Source organism: Sinocyclocheilus rhinocerous, unplaced genomic scaffold (genome assembly GCF_001515625.1).
Source record: "Sinocyclocheilus rhinocerous isolate Xijiao unplaced genomic scaffold, SAMN03320098_v1.1 scaffold553, whole genome shotgun sequence".
Lineage (NCBI taxonomy): Eukaryota > Metazoa > Chordata > Actinopteri > Cypriniformes > Cyprinidae > Sinocyclocheilus > Sinocyclocheilus rhinocerous.
In genome coordinates, this window is record NW_015627255.1 from 39,236 (window position 1) to 62,138 (window position 22,903).

A 22,903-nucleotide genomic window follows, 5' to 3' on the forward strand; every position below is an offset into this window, starting at 1 on the left:
TGACAAATGCAATTTCAGCCTGTCTAACATTCCACGCAAGCCATTCATTTCAGTTTCCACTCTTCAAAAGAGTTTCCCATCCTTTTCTAAATCGCATTCACAGATTCAAGGTTGCAATAGTTTAGTAAAGTTAGATTTAGCAAAGTTGAGCCTAAGCTTGGTGTTGATTCAACGCAGTGCCATGAATAACTGCGTCCAGAGGCCTGGAAAATAATGAGGGGTCAAAGTCCAAACCCCAAAGGGCTTCCACATACCTTCACATACACTCTTTCTCTATATAAGTGGCAATGCATAAGAATTTCCCCTGTAGCCCCTAACCACCGCTCTCGCCTTGGCCATCTGTGAAGCAAGCTGTCCTCTTCAGTATGTGCGAAGCAGGGGGTGCAGATCAGGGTTCTGTGTGTTGGCATGATGTACACTTTAGTTTTACCCTCATTTTCGCTAGTCTTGGTTTTTACTTTGGATTATTTTTGGATTATTATTTTTGGTTTATTTTGGATGTAGGTCAGTTTCAGTAACAAACATTTGGTGAAAGTTTTATTTTCACGTATGGGATTTTTAATATATATTAAAGGAATATTCCAGGTTCAGTACAAGTTCGACAGCATTTGGGGTAATTACAACAAAAACAAAAAAATAATAATTTAGACTTGTTCCTTCTTTGAAAAGAAAAAAAAGAAGGTTACAGAGAGCCAACTGATTTAGGGTTTATGGCAATATAACTACAGGAGTATTTTGAGCAGTTTTTTTTCCATACTAAAATACCACACATACTATTGTTTGCATATTGTGGCTATGCTATTGAAACTGATTGAAAATAACGAAATTGAGTATTTTAACATTTAAGGATTAGCCCCATTCACTTCCATTGTTAGTGCCTCAGTGTGGCCCAGATTTTTGCTGTTTTTAAAGAAAAGAAAGGACAAGTGCAATTTTTTGAAGGACATTTGCAATAATGCCTTTACTAAAGGTGTTGTCATGGTTGACAGTGGTCCACACATGCCCTTGTGAAACATGTCCATCACAGCGATGACACATCTCTAGGCTACAGCTGTGGGCATGTGAGCACAGGCTGTGGAGAGTTCAGCTGGGCTCAGTGACTTGGTGTGATGTGGGTGCCAGTGGCGCCTCATCTGGACCACGGACACACACATACATGCTATCCCACAGAGAACTGCCTCCCTTGGGCACATCTGCAGATGTACTGGATACACTTTCGCTTGAATCCCTTTGAGTTGGGTTTGGAAGTCCACTTTTGTGTTTTATGTAAACCTGAGTGAGTCAAAGCTTGCCTTTGGTTGTTTTAGTGGACAGTTTAATGTAGGGAATCTCTCAAAATAGTTAATATCACTTAAATGCAGTGTTTGCTGCAGTGATATTCAGTGGCACTACTGCTGAAGTTCCTTGGCAAAACAAAAATGTATTCTGAGTTAAATATGAAAAAAGACATAGAGCTGATAGAAAAACATGAAAATATATTACAAAGAAATGATATTGTTTAGTTTATTATGTTTGGATCAATAATGAGGAAAGGGTTCCCTTTCCGCAAAAACAGAATTCAGTAGGAAACATTTTGCGCACCTAATCCTTCAAATTGGGCCAGTTAAAACTCAAAACTTAAAGGATTTAAGTAAAGATTGCTGTCGGGTGACCCAGATCAGAAGCTTCATCCCTGAAACATTAACAGCCATGGCAGCAAAGAGCCAAAAACCAGAATGAAACAGGTGGTAGTGGTAAGGATTTATAGCCCATATACCCATGCTCATCCTCTGCTGTGGAATTAATCAGTGGCTAATTAGCTCACACTTGTGAATCTGAGCTTTGTTTGGGACCAGTGCCATGTGGCATGTGCCACATGTGAGGGTGTGTGATGAGATGGCTGGTGGGACGAGAGGCCAGAGGGGCTCCTGGAGACAGAGCGCCCCCGGGTACTAATCCACACAGATCTCCAGTAACAGCCCCCCAAAGCCCTACATGCCCCACATTACTGCCATGAGCGGGCTGGGCGTGAAACGTCCCTTAAAGATATGTTTTAACCATCATTTATTAGTGCTACTTGTTAGGACACTACAAAACAATCCCTTACACTTAAACCACCTGCAACTATGCAAAACCCCCTGGCAACCACCTAGAACACTTTAGTAACCACAAAGCAACATGTTAAAAACCACTAAGAACTCTTATGCTACTGTACATTTTATTATTAGGACAACAGAGAGAAGACAGGAAATTATGCTGGACAGGAATTGGATCAGAAATAAAAGCCAGATTCAAATCATGTCAACATGCTCTAACCGCTAAGCTACATCTTATTATGCTAATGTGAACTGTCATCCTGTAGATAGAATACACTGATTGATATATTTATTGTTAAGATTTCTGTGAGAACCATTAAGCACATCATTCTGTCTCCCAACTTTGTTTATTTGTTTCTTGAGCATATTCTTCCCTTTGGTCATTCTTTCTCTTTTTCCCTTTATTTTTCACAAACAATTTACCTGATACGCATAAGTGGCATTTATTCAAAGCAGCTCAGCATATTGTCTTTCTATCTTTCTGTTTTTGCATTTCCTTTCTCGGTTTCATTACGCTGCTCTTCCTCTCTTTTTCTCGTTTCTTTCCGATGCTGGTTGCAAAAGTGAATATAACTGAGACAGCATATGTGCAGACCTCTGTACACACACATTTACACACACACACACATTTACACACACACACACACTTCCTCTCCTCCTGCTCTCCTGGCAACACAACACTCAGGCCTGTCCGCAGCACCTATTAATAAGACCGAGATGAGTGTGTCTCCTTGGAGACCACACCGTACCTGCCAGTGATCAAAGGTTAGTCCCTGCCCGAGACCATTGTGCGTGCTTGAGGAAGTGAAAGACGCTGAAAAGAGGTATCATTCAGGATATTTAGCCATGGAAATGCATTTAAAGGGACCGTTTAGCCAGAAAAATATAATAATAATAATAAAAACTCTCATCATTTACACACCCTCATGTCATTTTAATCCTGTATGACTTTATTTCTTCTGTGGAACACAAAAGATGTTGCTTTGAACCCAGTGTTGTTGTTATTAAATAACCCTATATCTATTAAATGAAATAAACATTTAAATAATATATATATTAATTGAAATAAAGCTGAAATCTAAATATCAATATCAAATATAAATATCAGATGAAAAACAATAGTAAAAAACATTTACATAAAAAAAAAAATCAGAAATGTTGCTGAAATAAAATAAGAGAAAGTACTAAAATTACTAAATCTGAACTGAAATAAATTAAAGCTAAATATAATTATGAATATTTTACTGTATATTTAACTATATAAATATTTTTTACGAATGAAACTGGCAAAAGCACAAACCAAAATCACTGAAACTTAAACTGAAATAAAAATATAAAAATAAAAGCTAATTAAAAATATTAATAAATTCCATAATAGTATATACATAGTAATAAATACTAAAATAACACTGTTGGACCCCATTGACTTACTGTATAGACAATTTTTTTTTCAAAACATCCTTTGTGTTCAACATGAGAGTGAGTAAATGACAATTTTCATTCAACTTTCGTTTTAACTCCAGCTATGAATAAACGTCTCTAGGTTACGTATGTAACCATGGTTCCCCGAGGGAACGAGACGCTGCGTCGAGTCGCTTTGGGAACGCCCTTGCGTGACCGCGTTCTGAAGCACGCGTCAAATCAGTCCAATGGAGCAGCGAGACGTCACGAGCGGGGTGACGTAAGCACCAGAAAGTATAAAAGCGCATCCAGCAGAGCGCAAACCAGCTTCGATGAAGTAGCGCCTGCAGGGATTCACCCCGCTCGTGACGTCTCGCTGCTCCATTGGACTGATTTGACACGTGCTTCAGAACGCGGTCACGCAAGGGCGTTCCCAAAGCGACTCGACGCAGCTCGAGTTCCTGAAGGGGAACAAAAGTGACAAATACATTTGGCAACATTTGGTCTTCATTACAACTACAACTAGCTGAAATTTCCTGTATCCTCTGACCTTCAGGGAAAGATGTAAAACATCACAGAGATGGTTTAAGTGGTGGCCACTGAGTTTAGCCCGTGGTGCTGGAGTTAGCTTTTCACAAGCCAATTAAAATCTGACACCGTACCTCCTTTAAACCTACTCTTACATACATATATGAACATAAAGAGAATGATGAACAACATATAGAGAGCAAAGGTTCTGTGTACTCTTCAGCGGAAGACATGCGGCGTGTGTGAAGACGCAGTAAATTAGTTTGTGGCTCCATTAGGCCCCCTGTTCTTCTCTCTGATCTGTGTTTTTTCAGTCCTTTCAACTCCCTGTAGTACAAAGTGAACCCTGTGGCCTCCTGTGATATTCCAGCCCTTTGATGAAGGCCACTGGAGCACAAATAAAGGCTCGCAGTGGTCTGCTGTTTATGCTGAGGGGCCCGCATCAGGCCCCTTCTCCCCTCCTCTCCCTAGATCTGCTGCTGGCTATGTGGGGACGTTAATGACAGGACACAGCACATGAGAAGCGAAAACCTCCTCCCGCGGCTCCACCCGCCATCGCCGCTCAGGCTGCTAATTCTGTCCCACTGATCTCGCCGTTTTCCTCTGCTCCCTTCAGCTGTCAATCTCCCGTCCCCTCGCTCGGCACACGCTGTCAGAGCAGAAAATGAGACCACAGCAGGTAATGGAGGAGATCCTGCTAGGAAGATTCGTGTTTTGTCTTTCTTTAGACAGACACACGCTGTCTTTTTCACTCTTTATTGGACACAACCTGTTGGCTGTGCGGCTGTGTTATCTGACAAAGTGGTGTGCTCAAGGTTACAGGGCGCAGAGACTCCTTCACTGGTCCTCACTGACCTAGAGATGATCTCCCGAGGCCTGAAGGTGAACGTCAATTGGACGCATGATGTGTCCGACAGTGATGTGTCCTCGAAGACAGTCACTTTGAAGCTATAGCTTCTCAAGCTTAAAGCTACTCGTAAAGTAGTTCAACTACAGTCTAGCTATCCATTTGAAAAAGTAGCTGGCTAAACTACAAGCTACTAACAAAAAGTAGTTAAATGTAGTTAATCTCATTTAGAATGACACCATTAAACTTGAACAGATACACTTAAACATTAAATACAACTAATAAAACTTCAAATACACTCATTTCTAGCAGCATTTAACTAAATATTTCATTACATACATTAAATGAAGTGCATATAAGTAGATAAAACAATATAATGCTGCACATATAAATACACAGAATACATAAAATCCCCCACATAACATACAGGAATAAAAATAGATATTGTGGCCATAAATAAATATTGATTGCATTACAGTATTCATTCAACTTTAAGTTAAATCATGGTCATGTTGTACAAATGTTTCCCTCGTTTTAATTTAGTTAAATAGTGGCCACGGTTTAGCTAAAGCGAGGGAACAAATTAACTAATTTCCTTTGTTTTAATTAACTAGATTTTAATTAACGAAACTAACTAAAACGAGAGGACAAACACTGGTACTCAAATTAGTCAGTAAATCATTTTGAACCAGACCATTAACATAAATAAATGAACCAATTCACTAAATTAAATCAGACTTTAGAGATTGTATTTGATTATTGTCTCGGTTTGCTTGGTTGTGAAGCTATGCAACACAATGTGACATAAAACAGCTTTTTGTTGAACTACACAGTTTCTTTTTGGAAAAAAATAGCTTGTGACTGGAAAATATCTTAAATCAACTTAAGCTGGTTTTAAAAAGTGAAAGTAAAAACTGCCCAAAACCCCTCTAAAACCAGCCTGACCATACTGGAAGACCAGCAAACCAGCTTAGGCTAGCAGAAGCGGGGCTTCTGTCATGCCACTGAAAAATGTAGTTAAATTAGACACTGTTTTTAGTTTGTTACTCCACAACATTTGTCATGAGGATGCAATGAGATTTCAACTGAGCTCCGAAGCTCAGGAAATTATAAATAAAGCACATTGGTGGACCAGATGCACAGCGTGTTCAAAGCTGCCCAGTCATCACACTACTTCCTGCGTCTCCTCCAGCTGTAAGGGAAACATGGCATCAGCACTTGTTTTCTCCTTTAGTCCCTCTCTCTTTCCCTCTCTTCCACATAAGCCACATCACAGCAAACCTGCAGCCGCTACACTGAGCCCAGACACACTGCTTGTAATGGATGCCGTGTTGTCTTCAGACACACTCACTGCATCGCATTAATATGTACAGGGGACTGCTGGTGGATATGTGCTGATTCAGAGTCAGCGTGTGCAGTCTGAGGAGAGAGTAATGAGGCTATGTGGAGGCGCAGTGCCGTGGAGCAGCCAATGCTTCACTCATGCGCTGTGATGTGAGGCCAATATCAAAGACCCTCTTTAAAAGCCCACAATGCACTGCAGTGAGGCCCAGAGATACAACCCTAAAATCACACAGGCCCCTGAGGGGAACTGAGACTATTTAAACAACCATTAAGAGCTCTCTATTCAGTATTCTGAGGTACTCACAGAGAAGAAAATAATCAAAAGGAAGAACAGAAAGACAGAGAGAGAGTGTGTGCCTTTGGCAGAGATGTCCAGTTCACGAATGAATCATCCCACTCTCTATATCAATTAATTTGAAGCATTCACTTGAACTTAAGAATCATAAACAACGAAACATTTGACACAATCTACGTAACTTAATGAAAAACAGTCATGATGCAATTCGAGTGCGAGGTGTTCTTAAGGGCCATTCACACACAATGTGTTTTTGAATTGAAAAACGCGAAACGTGAGCAGTGTAATGGGAAAAAAGCATGGTCTCAAGATGCACTAAATGTCCATCTAACATGTTTACACAGAAAAACAATGGAAAAGTGGAGCAGTGGAATGCAAAAATGAGTCCCTTAAGCACAATGTGAAATGGAGAGCCTAAAACCACCTTTTCAAGGATAAAATTACTGTAACGCATTGGCCTTGGCTTACTGTCTTATAAAATGTAACAACATTCATATGATAAAAAGATACTGATATTCAAAAATAATTACATTTATTGATTATAATAATCTGAATAAAAATGATTCATCCAAGTAAAGTAGTTCATTTCATTTAACTGTAAGATGCTTATGGTACCTTTATATAGAATGTGCTGTCTTGCATGTGGATATATATGCATTTTCCATTATCTGGCTTTGAACAAGCCTCATCCAATCAAAATTTAAAATGCAATGCTTTTAATCCAGACCATGAACTGATTTAGAGCCCTGCACGGGCCTTAAATTTAGGCCCTAGCCCGGCCCTGGCCGAGACGCTCAGGCCCTAGCCCGGCCCGTGTACGACAGCTTATCAGAATTACCGGCCTGAGCCCGAGCCCGAGCCCGAGCCCGAGCCCGACCCGAGTGCGTCTTTTTTTCCCCTTCTCCCAAAACAGCTTATACTACTGTTTCAGCTATTAAAATAGTTCAGTTTTGTATGTAATAGCAAAGTGATTATATTTTGTTTCGTTTTTTTATGAAGTTAATTTAAAAAACGTTTGGAGCATTTTTTGATCGTTAAATATAAGTTTTTGTTTTTTTAAAGTAACGACCAAGCGGCCAGCGGCAGACAGTGAGCCTATGTTTGATAAATTTAGCCCGGCACGGTCTCGTGTTGTTTCCACCAGCGGGGCAATTTTTTTCATCACTAATTGATGGATGTCTAAAATATAAAAAAATAAGGAGAAGCCTAAAACAGGCCCGAGGCCCGGCCCGCGTCTGAACTATGACGTGAAAATTGGCCCGAAGCCCGGCCCGAGGGGTGTAAAAACGTCGGGGCCCATCGGGCCCGGGCTGAAATACAGGGCTCTAAACTGATTCCCTAAAATGAACCAAAAAGCATGATGCCTTGAAGGCCGTCTAAAGGCAGGGAGGAGTAGCTCTGGTCTTCAGGAATGTTGAGGTGGGAGAGGGTTGCAGTAGACGTGCCAGCCAGTAAGTGGAATTCCCACAAGACGCACACAAGCACCCAGCGGCATTCCCATTCCCTCTGCACTGACACACTACTGAAAAACACATAAACTGATAGTAAAAACACAAGATGAAAACTTTTGCAAACAGGTATTCAAGAAACCTGTGTAAAATAGTATTTTAATCATTATTTCAATATTTTTACAATTATTTTATTCTGTTTGATGCCACAGAAATGACATGAACATATATAAGAATATTTCTTGTAGATAATTCTTGGGTGCACAAGAGCAAGAGATGATTTTGATCTGAAGTAAATATTAGGTTTGGTGAGGAATTACCCTAGTCATACTCTTTGTTAATGTGTCTAGGTGACATAATTCCATGGTTAACTTTTGTCTGGAATGACTGGGAATAACATTCCTTCTCAGCAGTGCCCTTCAATGCTGCAAAAATTATGCTTGGAATTCACTGATAGCATTGCTTAACACACTGATAACATTATGATAGCAGACTGGTGTGTTTCTCCACACTGCTGTAGCTCTGTGGATGTGTAGGAGGAGGATGGATCTACAATCCCTCTGGTCTTCCTTTATTCTGCATTCTCACAATGTTCTCCCCTCCCTCTCTCCTCTAAACGCTGCCTGCCTGGTCCTGTAGATAAGCCAAGCCGGCACCTCCTCCCTCAACCTCCTCTTCCCCGCCTGATCAGGTGAGCAGCCTCAACTAAGTCTCCAAAGATTACACATTTACTTTCAGAACAGGCAGTGCGGCAAACCAACCACAGAATCTCAATCTAGCCTTTGTCATCTCCCCGTTCCTGTTTCACAGCACACCTTTTCTTAATAAACCCGGCTGTCTGTCCAGCATACTGAACGGCTATAGCAGGGGCCATTAAAGAGATAAACCATTCCATTCGACTGTATCCTTAATAGAGCTAAACACCTCACCCTCTTTGTGACACGCTCACATAGTCCTAAACCGGACCAACAACTTACGCTCAAATCTTTCTTCATCCGTCAGTTTTATTTACTCTAATGGTCAATGTGCAACTTGAGTTGATAGTGTAAGCTCACTTTGGTTAATGTGTAAGCAGGACAGCAGGCGAGTCTTATCGGTGGTGAGTCACAAACATGTACAAATCTTATTCTTGTAACTGAAGGGCACATCCGGTATTACAGGTTCATTTCGTAAGAAACATCTTCACAGATAGCTTACCGTTTGATTGAAGCATGTCATAATGTTTAGTGTTCATTCTTATCGAATTTTTCTTGATGTGAGTCACTGAGTTCAGCTTCTTAGCAAATGAAATGGAGGGAGAAACTAAACCAACAGAGCAAATGGTTATGGAAGCTCAATTCCAATATGATAACTAGGACTGCATTTTTCTCACAATTACAACTTTATTTCTCTGAATTACGGCAATTTATTGTAATAAATCACAATGTGATTTTAGTTACTTCTTATTTTAATATTTAATCTCACAATTATCTGTTTTATTTCTTTACTCTAAAGGCAGAAATTACTTCCATAAATAAGAGTTTGTGATGATTCATTAAGACGGGGCAAAGTAAGGGAGAATTAAAGTCCTTGCCGTTGGAGGAGCGTGTTGGGGCTTTGTGGGTCACGTGCTAACACACCCAGCCTGTGCATGTCTTTGATGTGACACACATCTCGGTTGTTCCAGCTGCTTTATCACAATCCCTTGATCCTAACCCTGGCCCCATCCAAAATCATCATATAACTCCTCTAACTGCTGCCACAGTATCACCTGGGTGAGTCAGTCCACAGCTAGGCACTTCCACTTAGAAGATCTTATTTAAATCAGGATTAATAGCCAAATTCCCACCAAAGAACTACACTACCCATGATCCCAAAGAGAGATATAGTCACTCAACAGGAATCACTGCAAAAGTGTTCAACAGTGACCATCCACTCCCATGAAGCACTGTGAATGATGTAATTGAGTCTATTTCTTTCAAACTATTTAAATATCTGCATATATTTGATATATATTTATTTACCATATACACTACTGTTGAAAAGTTTGGGGTATAGGATTTTTCAATGTTTTTGATGAATTTGTTATACTCACCAAGGCTGCAGTTAATCATCAAAAATGCAGTAAAAGAGTAATATTTTTAAATATTATTACAATTTAATATAACTGTTTTGCATTTTAATGTATTTTAAAATTAACTTTTATATTTGAAATATAAATATTTTGTAAAATTTTAAATGTTTTTACTGTCACTTTTGATCTTTTTTTTTTTTCACTGACTCAAATTTTGTAATTTTTGTGATAGATATCAGATCCATTTGATTTGGTTTAACTCTTAAACACAATACAAACAATAAAAAACTTGGTTAAAAATAAACAGCCTCTGTTGCACTCTACTTTACCCCAGCATAACTCACACTGCTTGCTGCCTTCGATTTAGTTGCATGTGAGCCGTACTTCTGCACTGGAATACATTCCTTTATTAAGCAGAGCAAGAGTATAAAGGTGTTTTCAGCACTCTTCTATACGTGTTTGTGTATGCGTGTATCCATTCTCTCCTTTCTCAGCAGGAACTCTTATCACATAATGAAAAACTGTCAGCGGTGGTGGGACTGTGGGCACAAGGACAAGTGATCATAATATAGAGGACATTAGGAGAAAACATATCAAAATCTCCCCTCATAAACCACATGAAAGGAAAACCTCAAGACAAGCATTGCACATAGAAACGTAGAACTAATGCTTCTGAGAAGGATCACGGAAAGACATGATGATACAAGCCTTGTGTTCCTAAATTCTCTTTCAATCTTTTCCTTCTCAAACTGCTCTAGTAACAGTGTTCAAAGATGGAGAACTGCAGTAACAGAATGTATCTGTCATCTGGAAGCAGGCATGAGATTGCATTATCTTTGGCTTTAACGCAGCACCAGACCCTGAAGAACGAAAGCACTGTACTCCTCACTGGACTCTGCTCTGGATTTGACTACAGATCCACACAATTTCTGCCCCCTCACTGCAGTACTCAGGGTGCTTAGTAAGTTCTTGGGTCACTGCCATCAGTTTCGATCCTTCAGCCATTGGGTTTGCAGCATGGACTCTACCAACATCCAACTGACTGTCAACTACTCATATCACACGAGAGGCAATAAATTGCTGGTAGTTTCTCACAGACTCTGTGCAAAGTGAATATAGTAAAGGAAAAAATGGTTGCTTGTAAAACCAAGGATGAGGATAGACAAAAAAAAAATCATACAAAAATCCTCAAATCAAAGCTGAGCTAAAGCTTAAACCACTTATAAAATGTGAATAATCAGAATCTTGTTGAGGTATTTCAGTTTGTTTACTTTCAGTCACGCCTTTGAATGGCACAGCTCCAAGGCCAGAATAGTTTTTCATTTACTTTTGATTTACTTTTTTTTTCTCTCGAATAAATTAAACTTACTGGCTGACAACTGGGGGAAAAAACATGCCAACCATTTTACAATGACAAAAATTAATGTAGTTTTTTGGACGTACCATGGTAATACCTTTGTATTCTTTGCGATACCTTGAAAACCATGTAAACACCATGGTCCATTAATCCATGATTTTTCCAGGACTGTTCCAGTCATTTATGATGACTAGATAAGGATTCTTAAAATCACTTTGTAGATAATACACACAAAGAGCAATTTCTAGCCAAATAGCAAGACTAGAAATGTTTATATTGACTCTAGACTATAGCAGGGATTCACAAACTTTTTTCAGCAGAACCCCTTTGACTGAAAATATTTAATTGAAATACCCCCTGAGATTATGTTAAGTTAATATTTTCATAATTTACCAACACATTTGCTCGTTCATGGTTCTCTGATGTTGGTAAATGGTCACATGACATGACGGTAAACAAATAAAATATCGATTTTTAATAATTTTAATAATTTAATAATTTTAAAATAATATTATATAATATTATAAATTTATTTCTCGATTATTTATTTATTTATTTTTATTTTAAATTTTTATGAATTATTATAATTATTATATCTATCAACTCACCCAGCTCCTCTCTTTTGATGGGGGAATCTGGTAAACGTCCTGTGTCTGGTTCACAGAGGGTGGCACCTGGTACACATCCTGCCCTGGACACGGCCCTCCTGCAGTGGGTGGCACCTGGTAGATGTCCTGGCCTGGAACATTAATAGAGGGGGGCACCTGGTAGACATCTTGTGGGGTGGGAGGGTACTGTGCCTGGCTTTGCTTTTGTGCCACAGCAGGGGCTTTGGGTTTGGGCTGTGGAGGTTGGGGGCCGGTGGGCACCTGGTAGAGGCTGGAGGGGGCGGGCAGACCATGGCTGGGGGGGAGCATGTAGACGCCATCTGGGTTGGTTGAGTTGGCAGAGCTGGAGGAGAAGGCAGGGTGCATGGCCGTATACTGGGACGCAGGGGGAAGATTGTAGGCACTCTGAGGCAGGTTGAGATGGCTCTGGGTTGGGCTTGGTTGGCTCATTGGCTGCTGTAACTGCTGCTGTTGATGTTTATCATACATGCCCACAAGGATCTTCAGTCGGTTGCCAGGAACAATGCCTTGACGGCCGTGTAGTGAACAGAGCCACCAGCCTTCCAGCCCCTGCGTGTCCCACTCTAGGACGGTCATGATGTCGCCCTTGCGAAAGGACATCTCATCCGGAGACTCCGCCACATTGTCGTACAGGGCCTTTGCCAACACATTCTACAAGAGGAGAGAGAAAGAGATTGAGTTTGGTTCACAAATGATCTCGTATTACACCAGGATCTCTAATGCTCACCAAGGTTGCATTTATTTGATAAAAACTACAGTTATTACAGTAATATTGTGACATTTTATTACAATTTAAAATAACTATTTCTATTTTTTTAATTAAAATGTAATTTATTTCTGTGATGCAAATCTGAATTTTCAGCAGGCATTACTGCAGTCTTCAGTGTCACATGATCCTTCAGAAATCATTCTAATATGCTGATTTGGTGATCAAGAAATATTTCTTATTATTATCAATGTTAAAAACAGTTGTCGAACAGTTTGTGGAAACAGTGATATATTTTTTCTTTCAGATTTCTTTGATGAATAGAAAATTCAAAAGAATAGCAAATGAAATAGAAATCTTTTGTAACATTGTGAATGCCTTTACGCTCCTTTTTAATCAGTCTAATGCTTGCTCAAAAAAAACACACGTTTGAATGGTCCTGTTTATATAACAATCATAAATATACAGTATAATACAATATATATTTATGAGAAACTTCCTTTCAATTTTTTTTACCTTTCTGAACTTCAACATGCAGTAAAACACCAAGATAATAATTGATTTGTATAGTTACAAAATCCAAGATCACTTGTGATCAGATCACCCAAGATCTTAATAGCAGGCGTAAACAGGGTATATGACTGTAGTGCAATGCTCCATTGATTTTTACATTTTGTCTATTTGCTCCAAACCCCTTCCCGACACATTTACACACCACGGACTCCATCTGTCCTCTCATTTACAATGCCACCCACAAGTGCGGCTGGTCTTTGACACTTAAACAAATATTTGCAATTCGGCCCCCTGGACCAGCACAACCCCTGTCCTCTGGCACAAGAGCGCTAGAGCCTGGCACATTGCCAATAGACACGTGTATCACTGCTCTACACGCCACCTTAATAAAGCCACAGTCAACCAACAGCACTCCATCACTGTCCTCTCAACAAAATCACAGCGTTTGATTGGCTCATTGTGATAGTTCATTGTGTGCCGCGGAAACCCCCTACAACTGTTAAAGGGAAAAAAGGAAAAAAGAAAGAGAGGAATAGAGTAGTTTAGCTTCAATCAAGACAAAACATCTCTGTTATTGAGTGATTCAGTGGAGGGTCTTTGTGCAGGAGAACAGTAGAGAACAGCTAATTTCCAATACAGAGAGCTCCATGTTCCCTTCGCACCCCCGTCTACAGCTCTCCTACCGTGAGTTCACAGTGGTTTGCGAAAGTTTTGAGCTCAAGCTAACAGGTGATTGATGCAGCGCAGCAGATAGCCAGCAGGTGTTTGATTACTAACAGACCTCCCCTGTCAGGACACACGCTGCCTTCGAGTCATGTAGGAATGATCGTATTTACGAGATGAGCACCGCATGAACGCAATCACAAAGTTGTGATTACCAGTGGGAAACTCTTTTCGGACTGGAGGCATCAATTCAAGTATCATGGTGGAAGCAAATTGATATTTGTTTGCATTGTGAATGTTGACCATACATTTTAGTTTGTATTCACTACTGTTACTGATACAGTAGCAATAAAGTTTGCTATAGAAAAAAAAATCGACTCAATTAGCTAGTTTAGGAGACGTCAGTCTTGTGTGATAAAAATGTATCCCATAATTCTCTGTGGTTGCAGGAGAATGATAAAATGCACAGATGAATTATCAGGTACTCAATTTTTGGTCTTTGTGTTCTTGTGCTAGAGTAAGAAATAAGAAATTGCTGAATACTTGTTTTTTTAGACAAAAATCTCTTTACATAATAATTGACTTTTTAAAAAGAAATTAATACATTTACTCAGCAAGTATGCATTAAATTTGTTTAAAAGTAGCATTAAAGACATGTTACAGAAGATTTATATTTCATGCTAGAATCCTAGAAAAAAACACATCCCAGTCTCCACAGACAAATTAAGCAGCACAACTGTTTTCAACAATAATAACAATAAGAAATGTTTCTTGTTCATCAAATCACCATATTAGAATGATTTCTGAAGGATCATGTGACACTAAAGACTGGAGTAATGGCTGCTGAAAATTCAGATTTGCATCACAGGAATAAACCACATTTTAAAATATAATCATATTTCACAATATTACCGTTTTTTACTATATTTTTGATCAAATAAATGCAGCCTTGGTGAGACTTCTTTTAAAACCCTCACAAACCTAAAGTTTTGTTTGTTACTGTACTTCACTGATGATGTAAAAGTGTATTTTTGAGAATGTATACACAAATTTTGCCACTGGAACATCAGAAAATCTGATATGGCATACTCAGTGGAAATAGTACATTATCAGAGCACCTTTGTCTTTCTGTTTTTAACATATTATCTGGGATAGTAGGTGATGTGAAATGAGATGCAGCCACAGCCTGCAGCTACGTCCTTCTTCAGGATCCCTGTGGTATAATGCTAATTATGCACTTCTGTACACGGAAACTCCCCAGTGCCCACAATATCTGGAATTGTGCCATACAAACTGCGCCCAGTGCAACATTTTTTGGCCTTGTTTGCATCGTTCAGTGCTGAAACAACGCAGACAGCAAAGAACCAACGCTATCAGCGGGCGCAATTCATTCTGTGTGAATCCCTCCCCGTGTCTTTTAAAGGTCTGTGTCGTGTGCGACACAGTGCTCTGATGAATAGTGTCTCTGTGCTCGGAGCTGGAGGAGAGAGAGGAGAGGCTCACGGAGGGCATATCTGACAGATGAATGCCCTGCCTGTGCAGCCAGGGTGAGGGACAGTCCCTGTAGTGTCTCCCTTAAAGCCGGAGGAGACCGAGGCTGGACACAATAGTGTCCGAGAGATTTTACTGCCTGCGAGCAGCTGGTTGAGATGTCATCATGTAGTGCTGGCACACGTATGCACACACAGGGCACTGATGCACGTATAGACGGAGGAATGCATGAATGTACATGCACAAATGCATGCATGCATACCTCCACAGCCCCCTCTATCCATTCAAACTCACACACACAATGCCAAAATAATGAGAAGCACTCAGACCAGCGGAGAGAGCTCATTAACTCCATGGGCTTTTCCATAGAGGCAGTTTAAGCCATTCTTTGGGAGTCTTTGCAAAGGAACGGGACATTCTGACTAGGGGTGAGCAGTATGAGCAACAGTAGGATTTTTCGTTGACGAATAGAGATTTTGCTATAGCGTATATTGGCATAAGCAAGACTATCACTATTATTAGTACTATTATTAATAATAATTATATATATATATATATATATATATATATGCACTTTTACTCAGACTGCACTCAGACTATTAGATGCATTTAAAAACGTCCTCCTCTAATAAAACAGTATATTAATATAATATATTATGAAATATGAATGAATGATGTTACAGACTTTGTGCAAACTTTCCAGCAGTTACTGTAAATGCACTCTAAAACAAGTAGGACAATCCTCATAACACTAGCTGGAATCTAACTAAAGCCTATTGTCTATTTACAGTATGACAAGAAATGTCACAATTTGCCACATTAATATTAAAACTGGTAATCAATCACAAATATTGGTCAGTAATGAATAATCATTGTCTTTTGGTTTATAACCAAAATCATTCAGTTATGAAGTATGTAATTTTAATTAGTTGGTCCAAAAATAGGAATTACTGCATAACATTTAATTAATAATAAAAAATGAATATATCATAAAATATATTATAAATAAATACATTTGGTCAAACAGCCCACTCCTAGTTCTGACTCTATGAATATGTACTGACAAACATGCTGAGGTTTGATTCAGTTCTTCCTTCAGAGATGGAGTAGATTTACATCCTTCCTGATCAGGCTGACAATAATGAATAAATGAATTAGGTGATTGACATTGTTGTTGCAGCATTTGGATAGAAACCCTCAGAAAAGAATTTCCTGTGACTTGATGTCTTTGTCTTTCTTCTGCCGTCTTATCTCACTTGCCTTCTCTGCCTTTGAAAAGCGGAAGCAAATTGCAGTAGAAAAGAAGTGCTGTGTGCTTTCTGGGCTATTCTCCACTCTTTTTTTCATGAGAATATTTTCCTGCCAAGCAAAAAGGCTCTGGAGGACTGATGACATCACGAGCTGTTGAACTCTGCCTCCATTACCGAAAGTATGCCAATCCTCTCTGTCTGTCTGTCTCTCTTTCTCTGTCGATCAGGACACAGGACGTTTAGGGAGTGATTCACAGGGGTTTATATGTAAGGGCGAATGTTTTCTCATTTGTTGGGAATGTACACAGGAGAACACAAGCACATCAGCATTAAGACAACAGCAGGAGGATAAATGAAGGAAAACAACAGAGATGGGAATATTTGACTATTGATCAATGGATCTATTAGCATCTTCACAGTTCAGGATAAATCACACCATTCATTTGTGACAATTATAAAGTACAACAGTAAAGCACTGTTGTGCATTAAACAACGACAGAAAATGAGTTGGTTCCTCAAGGGTGTTTTCTGGTGTACATCTGCATTTATTAAGCAGTAATTGGAAGCTGCTTTGAAAAAATCACTAAAAGCAGTTAAGCTAAACTTTTGAAAAAAATTATTAGCCAAAGCAATATTTCCTACTGAATCTAGTTTTTGCAACAAAAGAGCCCAGACTTCATGAGTCTTTCTGACTGATTCATACAAAGAACCATCTCAGTACATGTGATGCTGGTCATGTTGTATGTTGCCTATTTATCGTCTCTGTACTAGTTTTTAATTTAATCATGGTGACAGATTTTTAATTATCTGCCACCATGAAATACTACTGATAAGACTAGAAACACTTTAATTTATATAACCAAAATTAAAAAAAACATAGTGACAAACAATAGCATTTAGCAATTTTGCCACATAAAATATTAAATATAATGACTTAATGAATATTCAAATGAATCAGCAAATCATTTATAAACAAAACAATTCACTAAAATTATTATTATTAGGCTTCCGTGCAATTTGAAAAAGAGAGGGACATTTTAGAACAGAGCATCTATGTGTACAATGTAAATATAAAAACAATATAGCATTTAAGACAGTGTAACATTTTTAACACACTACAATGCTACTTTTTGGAAAAAGTATCTTGTTACTGGAAAAACTTAATTGTTTTGACAGTGGCTGAGTTACTGTCACGCCACTGTAAGTTTGTTTCTGGCCAACACTGTTATCAAGGCATTGTTTGAGAAATAGTAAAGAGGCTTGTATAAGATGAGGGGATGACGAGAGTATCGCTTCATTTCTCTCTGGCGATCATCACCATGGAAATGTCCAAATCAAACACTTTCTCTGTGGCTAGAGCAGACAGAGACTGATGCTTAACATTATTATCTCCAGAGAAAGACAGAGAACGGATAAAAGAGATGGAGGAAGAGAATGGAGAAGAAAAGGAAACTGATCATCCAAAGGATGAAACGCTCAACCATTTGCATTTAAAAGGGGTCAACAGCGCGGGAGCATTTAGCAGGCCACATGTTAAAGGGGTCATATGATGTTGCTAAAAAGAACATTATTTTGTGTATTTGGTGTAATGAAATGTGTTTATGCGGTTTAAGATCTTGTATTAAATATAATGATAAAGATCTCACCAAGATCTTGTAACACTCAAAAGGGAAAGGAACACTTGAAATCGCATCATATGACCCCTTTAAAGGCTTTAAATAGTTCCTTAAAAATGTAAAATTCTGTCATCATTTACTCACCCGTATGACTGATTTTTTAAGAATATACTGGTCACCCGTTTCAAATAATGAAAGTGAATGAGGACTGGGGCTGTCAAATTACTACACAGTTTTATTATAGTTTCTGCATACTTTTTTAAACAATGGCACTTAGAATGACTTGAGGGCGAGTTAAGGCCTGTTCACACCAAGAAAGAAAACTATAAAGACAACTATAACGATAATTATATTAGCATTCTGTCAAGCTCTTTAAAGTCGGGTGGATTCTGATTGGCTGTCAATGTTTTTATCATTCATCAGCTGGAAAAAAGTCATTACAGTTATGATGGGGACTTCCCTATTCTCACAGAATTAGAACAATTATTAAAACTTTATAGTTATAGTTATCATTATAGGTATTGTCCTTGGTGTGAATGGGCCTTAAATGATAACAGAACTTAAAAAAAATTTAAATTAACTTGAATGAATCTCTTTAATAATTGTGATAAAAGTGACAGAGATGGAAAGAGGAAGAAATGTTGAGAATGAAAGAGAATTCCACAGGATGGAGGGAAAAGGAAAGAGGGATGTGGACCTGTGAGAGAGGAAAGGAAGGAAGGGGCCAGACAGAGCCACTGAACAGGAGGTAATGTGGCAGCTGCTGGAGCGCGCTCTGTACAGACAGGTCAGTGAGTGTGTGTGTTCGTATTGTTATGAGGGGGTTGGGCTGAACAGCTTTTGTCTGGTGCCTCTACATGACCCCGTGGGACAAACACTAGTAAAGTTAGCAAGGTGGAGGCAGGTAGTGTTTTTGTGTGTTATTGTGAGCGCGTGTGAGCTCATTAGCTCATTAGCTTCAAGGGCATGGAGACAGTATACGAACACCTCTAAACCAAACGTGAAAACACACCACAGCTACAAATCATCTCATGAACACAGTCACTGTAAACTAGGAAATCCATAATATAGTCATAACAGTTGTTGTCGCAGTGTTGTTATCGGTGACTAAAACTATTAGAAATCATTTTTGGTGATTAAAATAAAGCTGACATAAATATTAGATAAAAACGTAAAATTAAAAAAACTAAAAAAAAAAAATATATAGAAATGTCACCCAACTATAATAAATAAGTCAAAGTACTAAAATTACTAAAACTGAAATAAAAAAATAAATAAAAATGATATTGATATTGATATTTTTTAAAAAGACTATTGAAAAAACAATAAAACAAAATGACCAAATAAATCACCAAAACCTAAAAAAAATTAAAACTGAACATATAAAAATAAAAGCTCATTCAAAATGTATTATAATAGTAAATATGTAAATACTATTAAAATAACAATAATTGTCAGCTGACATTAGAGTTTTTTTATTTATTGTATCAGATGATATTGGATATTTTATTTTGCATGCTCAGTTCAGCTACTGTTACATTTAGATTATTTTTGCTGTCATCTAACATTCACTTAACATTAGGACATCAAATATCATATAATATATACATTAAAATAGCGAACATAATTTTAATATAAGTGCAGCGTCATCACAAACGAAAGGGAAGCTGCACACCTGAGTATTGATTGTTTAACTGAAATTCTGAAAATCTTCCCACATTTCACTTGAGTCAATGATCGTCATCCAGGTACAGTTCAAACCAGCTGTACTTTTGTCCCTCAAGGCCTGGTTTTCATTCACACCAAATTAAAGATAGAGTCTCATCTGTGTCAGGTCTATTCTCATCACACATCCACCTCCTGAGCTCTGGGAGAAAACATTCCCTACCTCATCAAAAGTTTTTATTGGCTTAAAAACAGATGGGCGCTGCAGACAAAACAAGGTCATCTCTGTTTTGTCGCTCACAAAAGACACCTGAGCTTTTATCTGAGCCAGAACATATAAGCGGTTTCTAAATTCTCCCATCTCTATATGAGGCTTGGGTGTTATTCTGCGGTCAGGTTGTTATTCTGAGGGGCTTACTGGTTGCAAAAGTAGCAGGTTGGCTGGAGTAATTATAAGGCAGGTGGAGTTTGGGATGTTAAGCTGTTGTAGACACATTTTCAGACATATACACAAGGAGCAGACGCTTTATCAGACAGCAGCGACAGTCATCAGAGCTGAGACTCAGAGATGTGACTCAGACGCGTGTTTGGACGTTTGCCGCTATCAGCGGTGTCAGTCGTGTATGACACACACACACACACACACACAGAAAGAAGGTCACAAAGAAATAGACCACCTAATAATGATTTAGTCATCATTTATTAACCCTCATGCTGTTCCAAAAAGTATGATTTTATTTCGAACATCTCCATTTCTGTCGACAGAAACTCATACAGGTTTGAAACAGTATCAGGGCGAGTAAACAATGACAGAACTACCCCTTTAAGATCACAATAAACACGTCTATTTCTCCTGAGAGAACTTCCATGTATATGAACTGGATGAATACCTCTTTTAAGGGATTAAAGCATGCTGGAAATAACATGTAAGTGGGGCACAAACCTGCTCTATTTACAGGAAGGGACCTGAAAATCTCGACAGAAAGGAAGACAATAGCAGAAGGTTGATGGCAGAGACAAACAGTGGGCCGGTGGCCTGCTCTAGGCAGAGACAAACAGTGGCAGAGACAAACAGTGGGTCGGTGGCCTGCTCTATTTTCACTATATAGGTGAGTTTACAACAGACAAGACCAGACTTGAACACCAACAACAGGCCTGCGGAGAAAAAGAGCAAAGGCTGGGAGGCACATAATTAATCATTAGTTTGAGTCTGTGTACAAACCTAAGCAAAAAAGAGACAATAACAGATGGTACAGTCACAGTTTATGTCATAAATATGAAGAAATATGATTTATATATATTCTCAGACGTAATATAATTAATAGTGTAGCATTTTTGGAACACTTTATTACATTATTTGTATTTTATTTTTGTACTGGTTCTTATGCCTTATTTGTGAAATTTATAATAAAATACAATAATAATACGTATGAAAGTTATTTATTGTTAGATAAAAATTTTAATATATTTTATAAATGCACACACACTACCATTCAAATACTTTGGAAAGATTAACATTTTTTTAAGAAATCTCTTGTGCTCACCAAGGCTGCATTTATTTGATTAAAAATACAGTAAAAACTATTAAGAAAAATGATTACTATTTAAAATAACTGTTTTGTATTTGAATATATTTTAAAATGTAATTTATTCTGTGAGGGCTGTATTTTCAGCAGCCATTAGTCTCCAGATGATACTTCAGAAATCATTCTAATACGCTGATTTGGTGCAAGAAACATTCCTCATTATTATCAACATTGAAAGCAGTTTACACAAAGGTTTGCTGCTTAATATTTTTGTTAAAATCATCAGAGATTTTTTCAGGATTCTCTGATGATTAGCAAGTTCAAAAGAACAACATTTACTTGAAATAGAAATCTTTTCTAATGTAATATTTTGATTTGCAAAGATATATTTTGTCTTTACTGTCACTTGTGATCAATTTTAGAAATCCTTGCTGAATAGAAGTATTAAGCTCTTTAAAAACAAAATCTTACTGACACCACACTTTTGAACAGTAAAGTGCCTAGTATATATACTCCATTTTCTTTAGTAGAAATCTATGGCATGTCACATTTAGAAATGTCAGTGTGTGTTTGTAGCATTCTCAATGCAAGTTTAGGCCCATCCATTCATTCCTAACACATTCCACAGCTTCAAATTAACACAGATATTAGCCCACATTCCATGCCTTCAGCTCATCACCTCACACCCCACCAGACACACAGTCCCACTTCCATAGTGCACGTCTTTTTTATTTCATGTCCTCAGTACAATCAACACTAATTCACACATGCAGACACCACTGTTGATTGGTGCATCCTCTACTACATACACACTGTGATTCACAAGCAGACAAAAATCACACAGTCACATCCAAATCCTAAAAACACAGCTCATCCCACAAACACAACTGCATTCCTACGTGCACTTAACATCACTCATTCACCATCCATTTCACTCGTGTTCACTGGAAAACACACAAAGACACCTCCTATGCCCCTCCTTTCCTGGCAGGGTGAGGTTGCAACACCCTCTTCAAAAAAACAGCTCTGATTCTTGTAGCTACAGGCTACGACTAAGTGTTGGTTTACTGCCAATGTTTTTCCACGGCAACACAATGCTGATGTGTGATCTTTACGGCATGATTTACAGTGCTCGGTGGTCAAAAAGAGATAAACGTGAGTGTAACAAGGACACAGGGAATTTTCGTTAGGACTGCAGCGTGTGCTATAAACACTCTTTCCTCTTCACCCTGAGCGAAGAACCTTCATCACAGCACAAACATGTCCAGAATCCTGCCTATCCCAAACAATAAATCCAAAAATGATAGGCTTCAATGGAACACGATGACTCCTTTACAGTGCAGAGCGTCACTGCGACCTCAAACAGTCATTCCGCAAGTTCAATAACAGTGACGAGGCCATAAACTCAAGGAGGCCTGAGATACAAAGACAGGAAGAGAAGCTCTCACATGGAATGTGCACGACTACACAGTGTAAGACATAGCTATTGAAAAATG

At 38.5% G+C, this 22,903-nt stretch overlaps 1 protein-coding gene across 1 annotated transcript in view; it reads right to left on the reverse strand.

Moving 5' to 3' along the window:
• LOC107726155 (BCAR1 scaffold protein, Cas family member) overlaps positions 1-22,903 on the reverse strand; it is a 99,990-nt gene that overhangs the window by 21,468 nt on the left and 55,619 nt on the right. Inside the window, exon 2 of the mRNA XM_016535668.1 lies at positions 11,957-12,628. Within this exon, the coding sequence (XP_016391154.1) occupies positions 11,957-12,628 (672 nt within the window). The remainder of the gene's footprint in view (positions 1-11,956; positions 12,629-22,903) is intronic.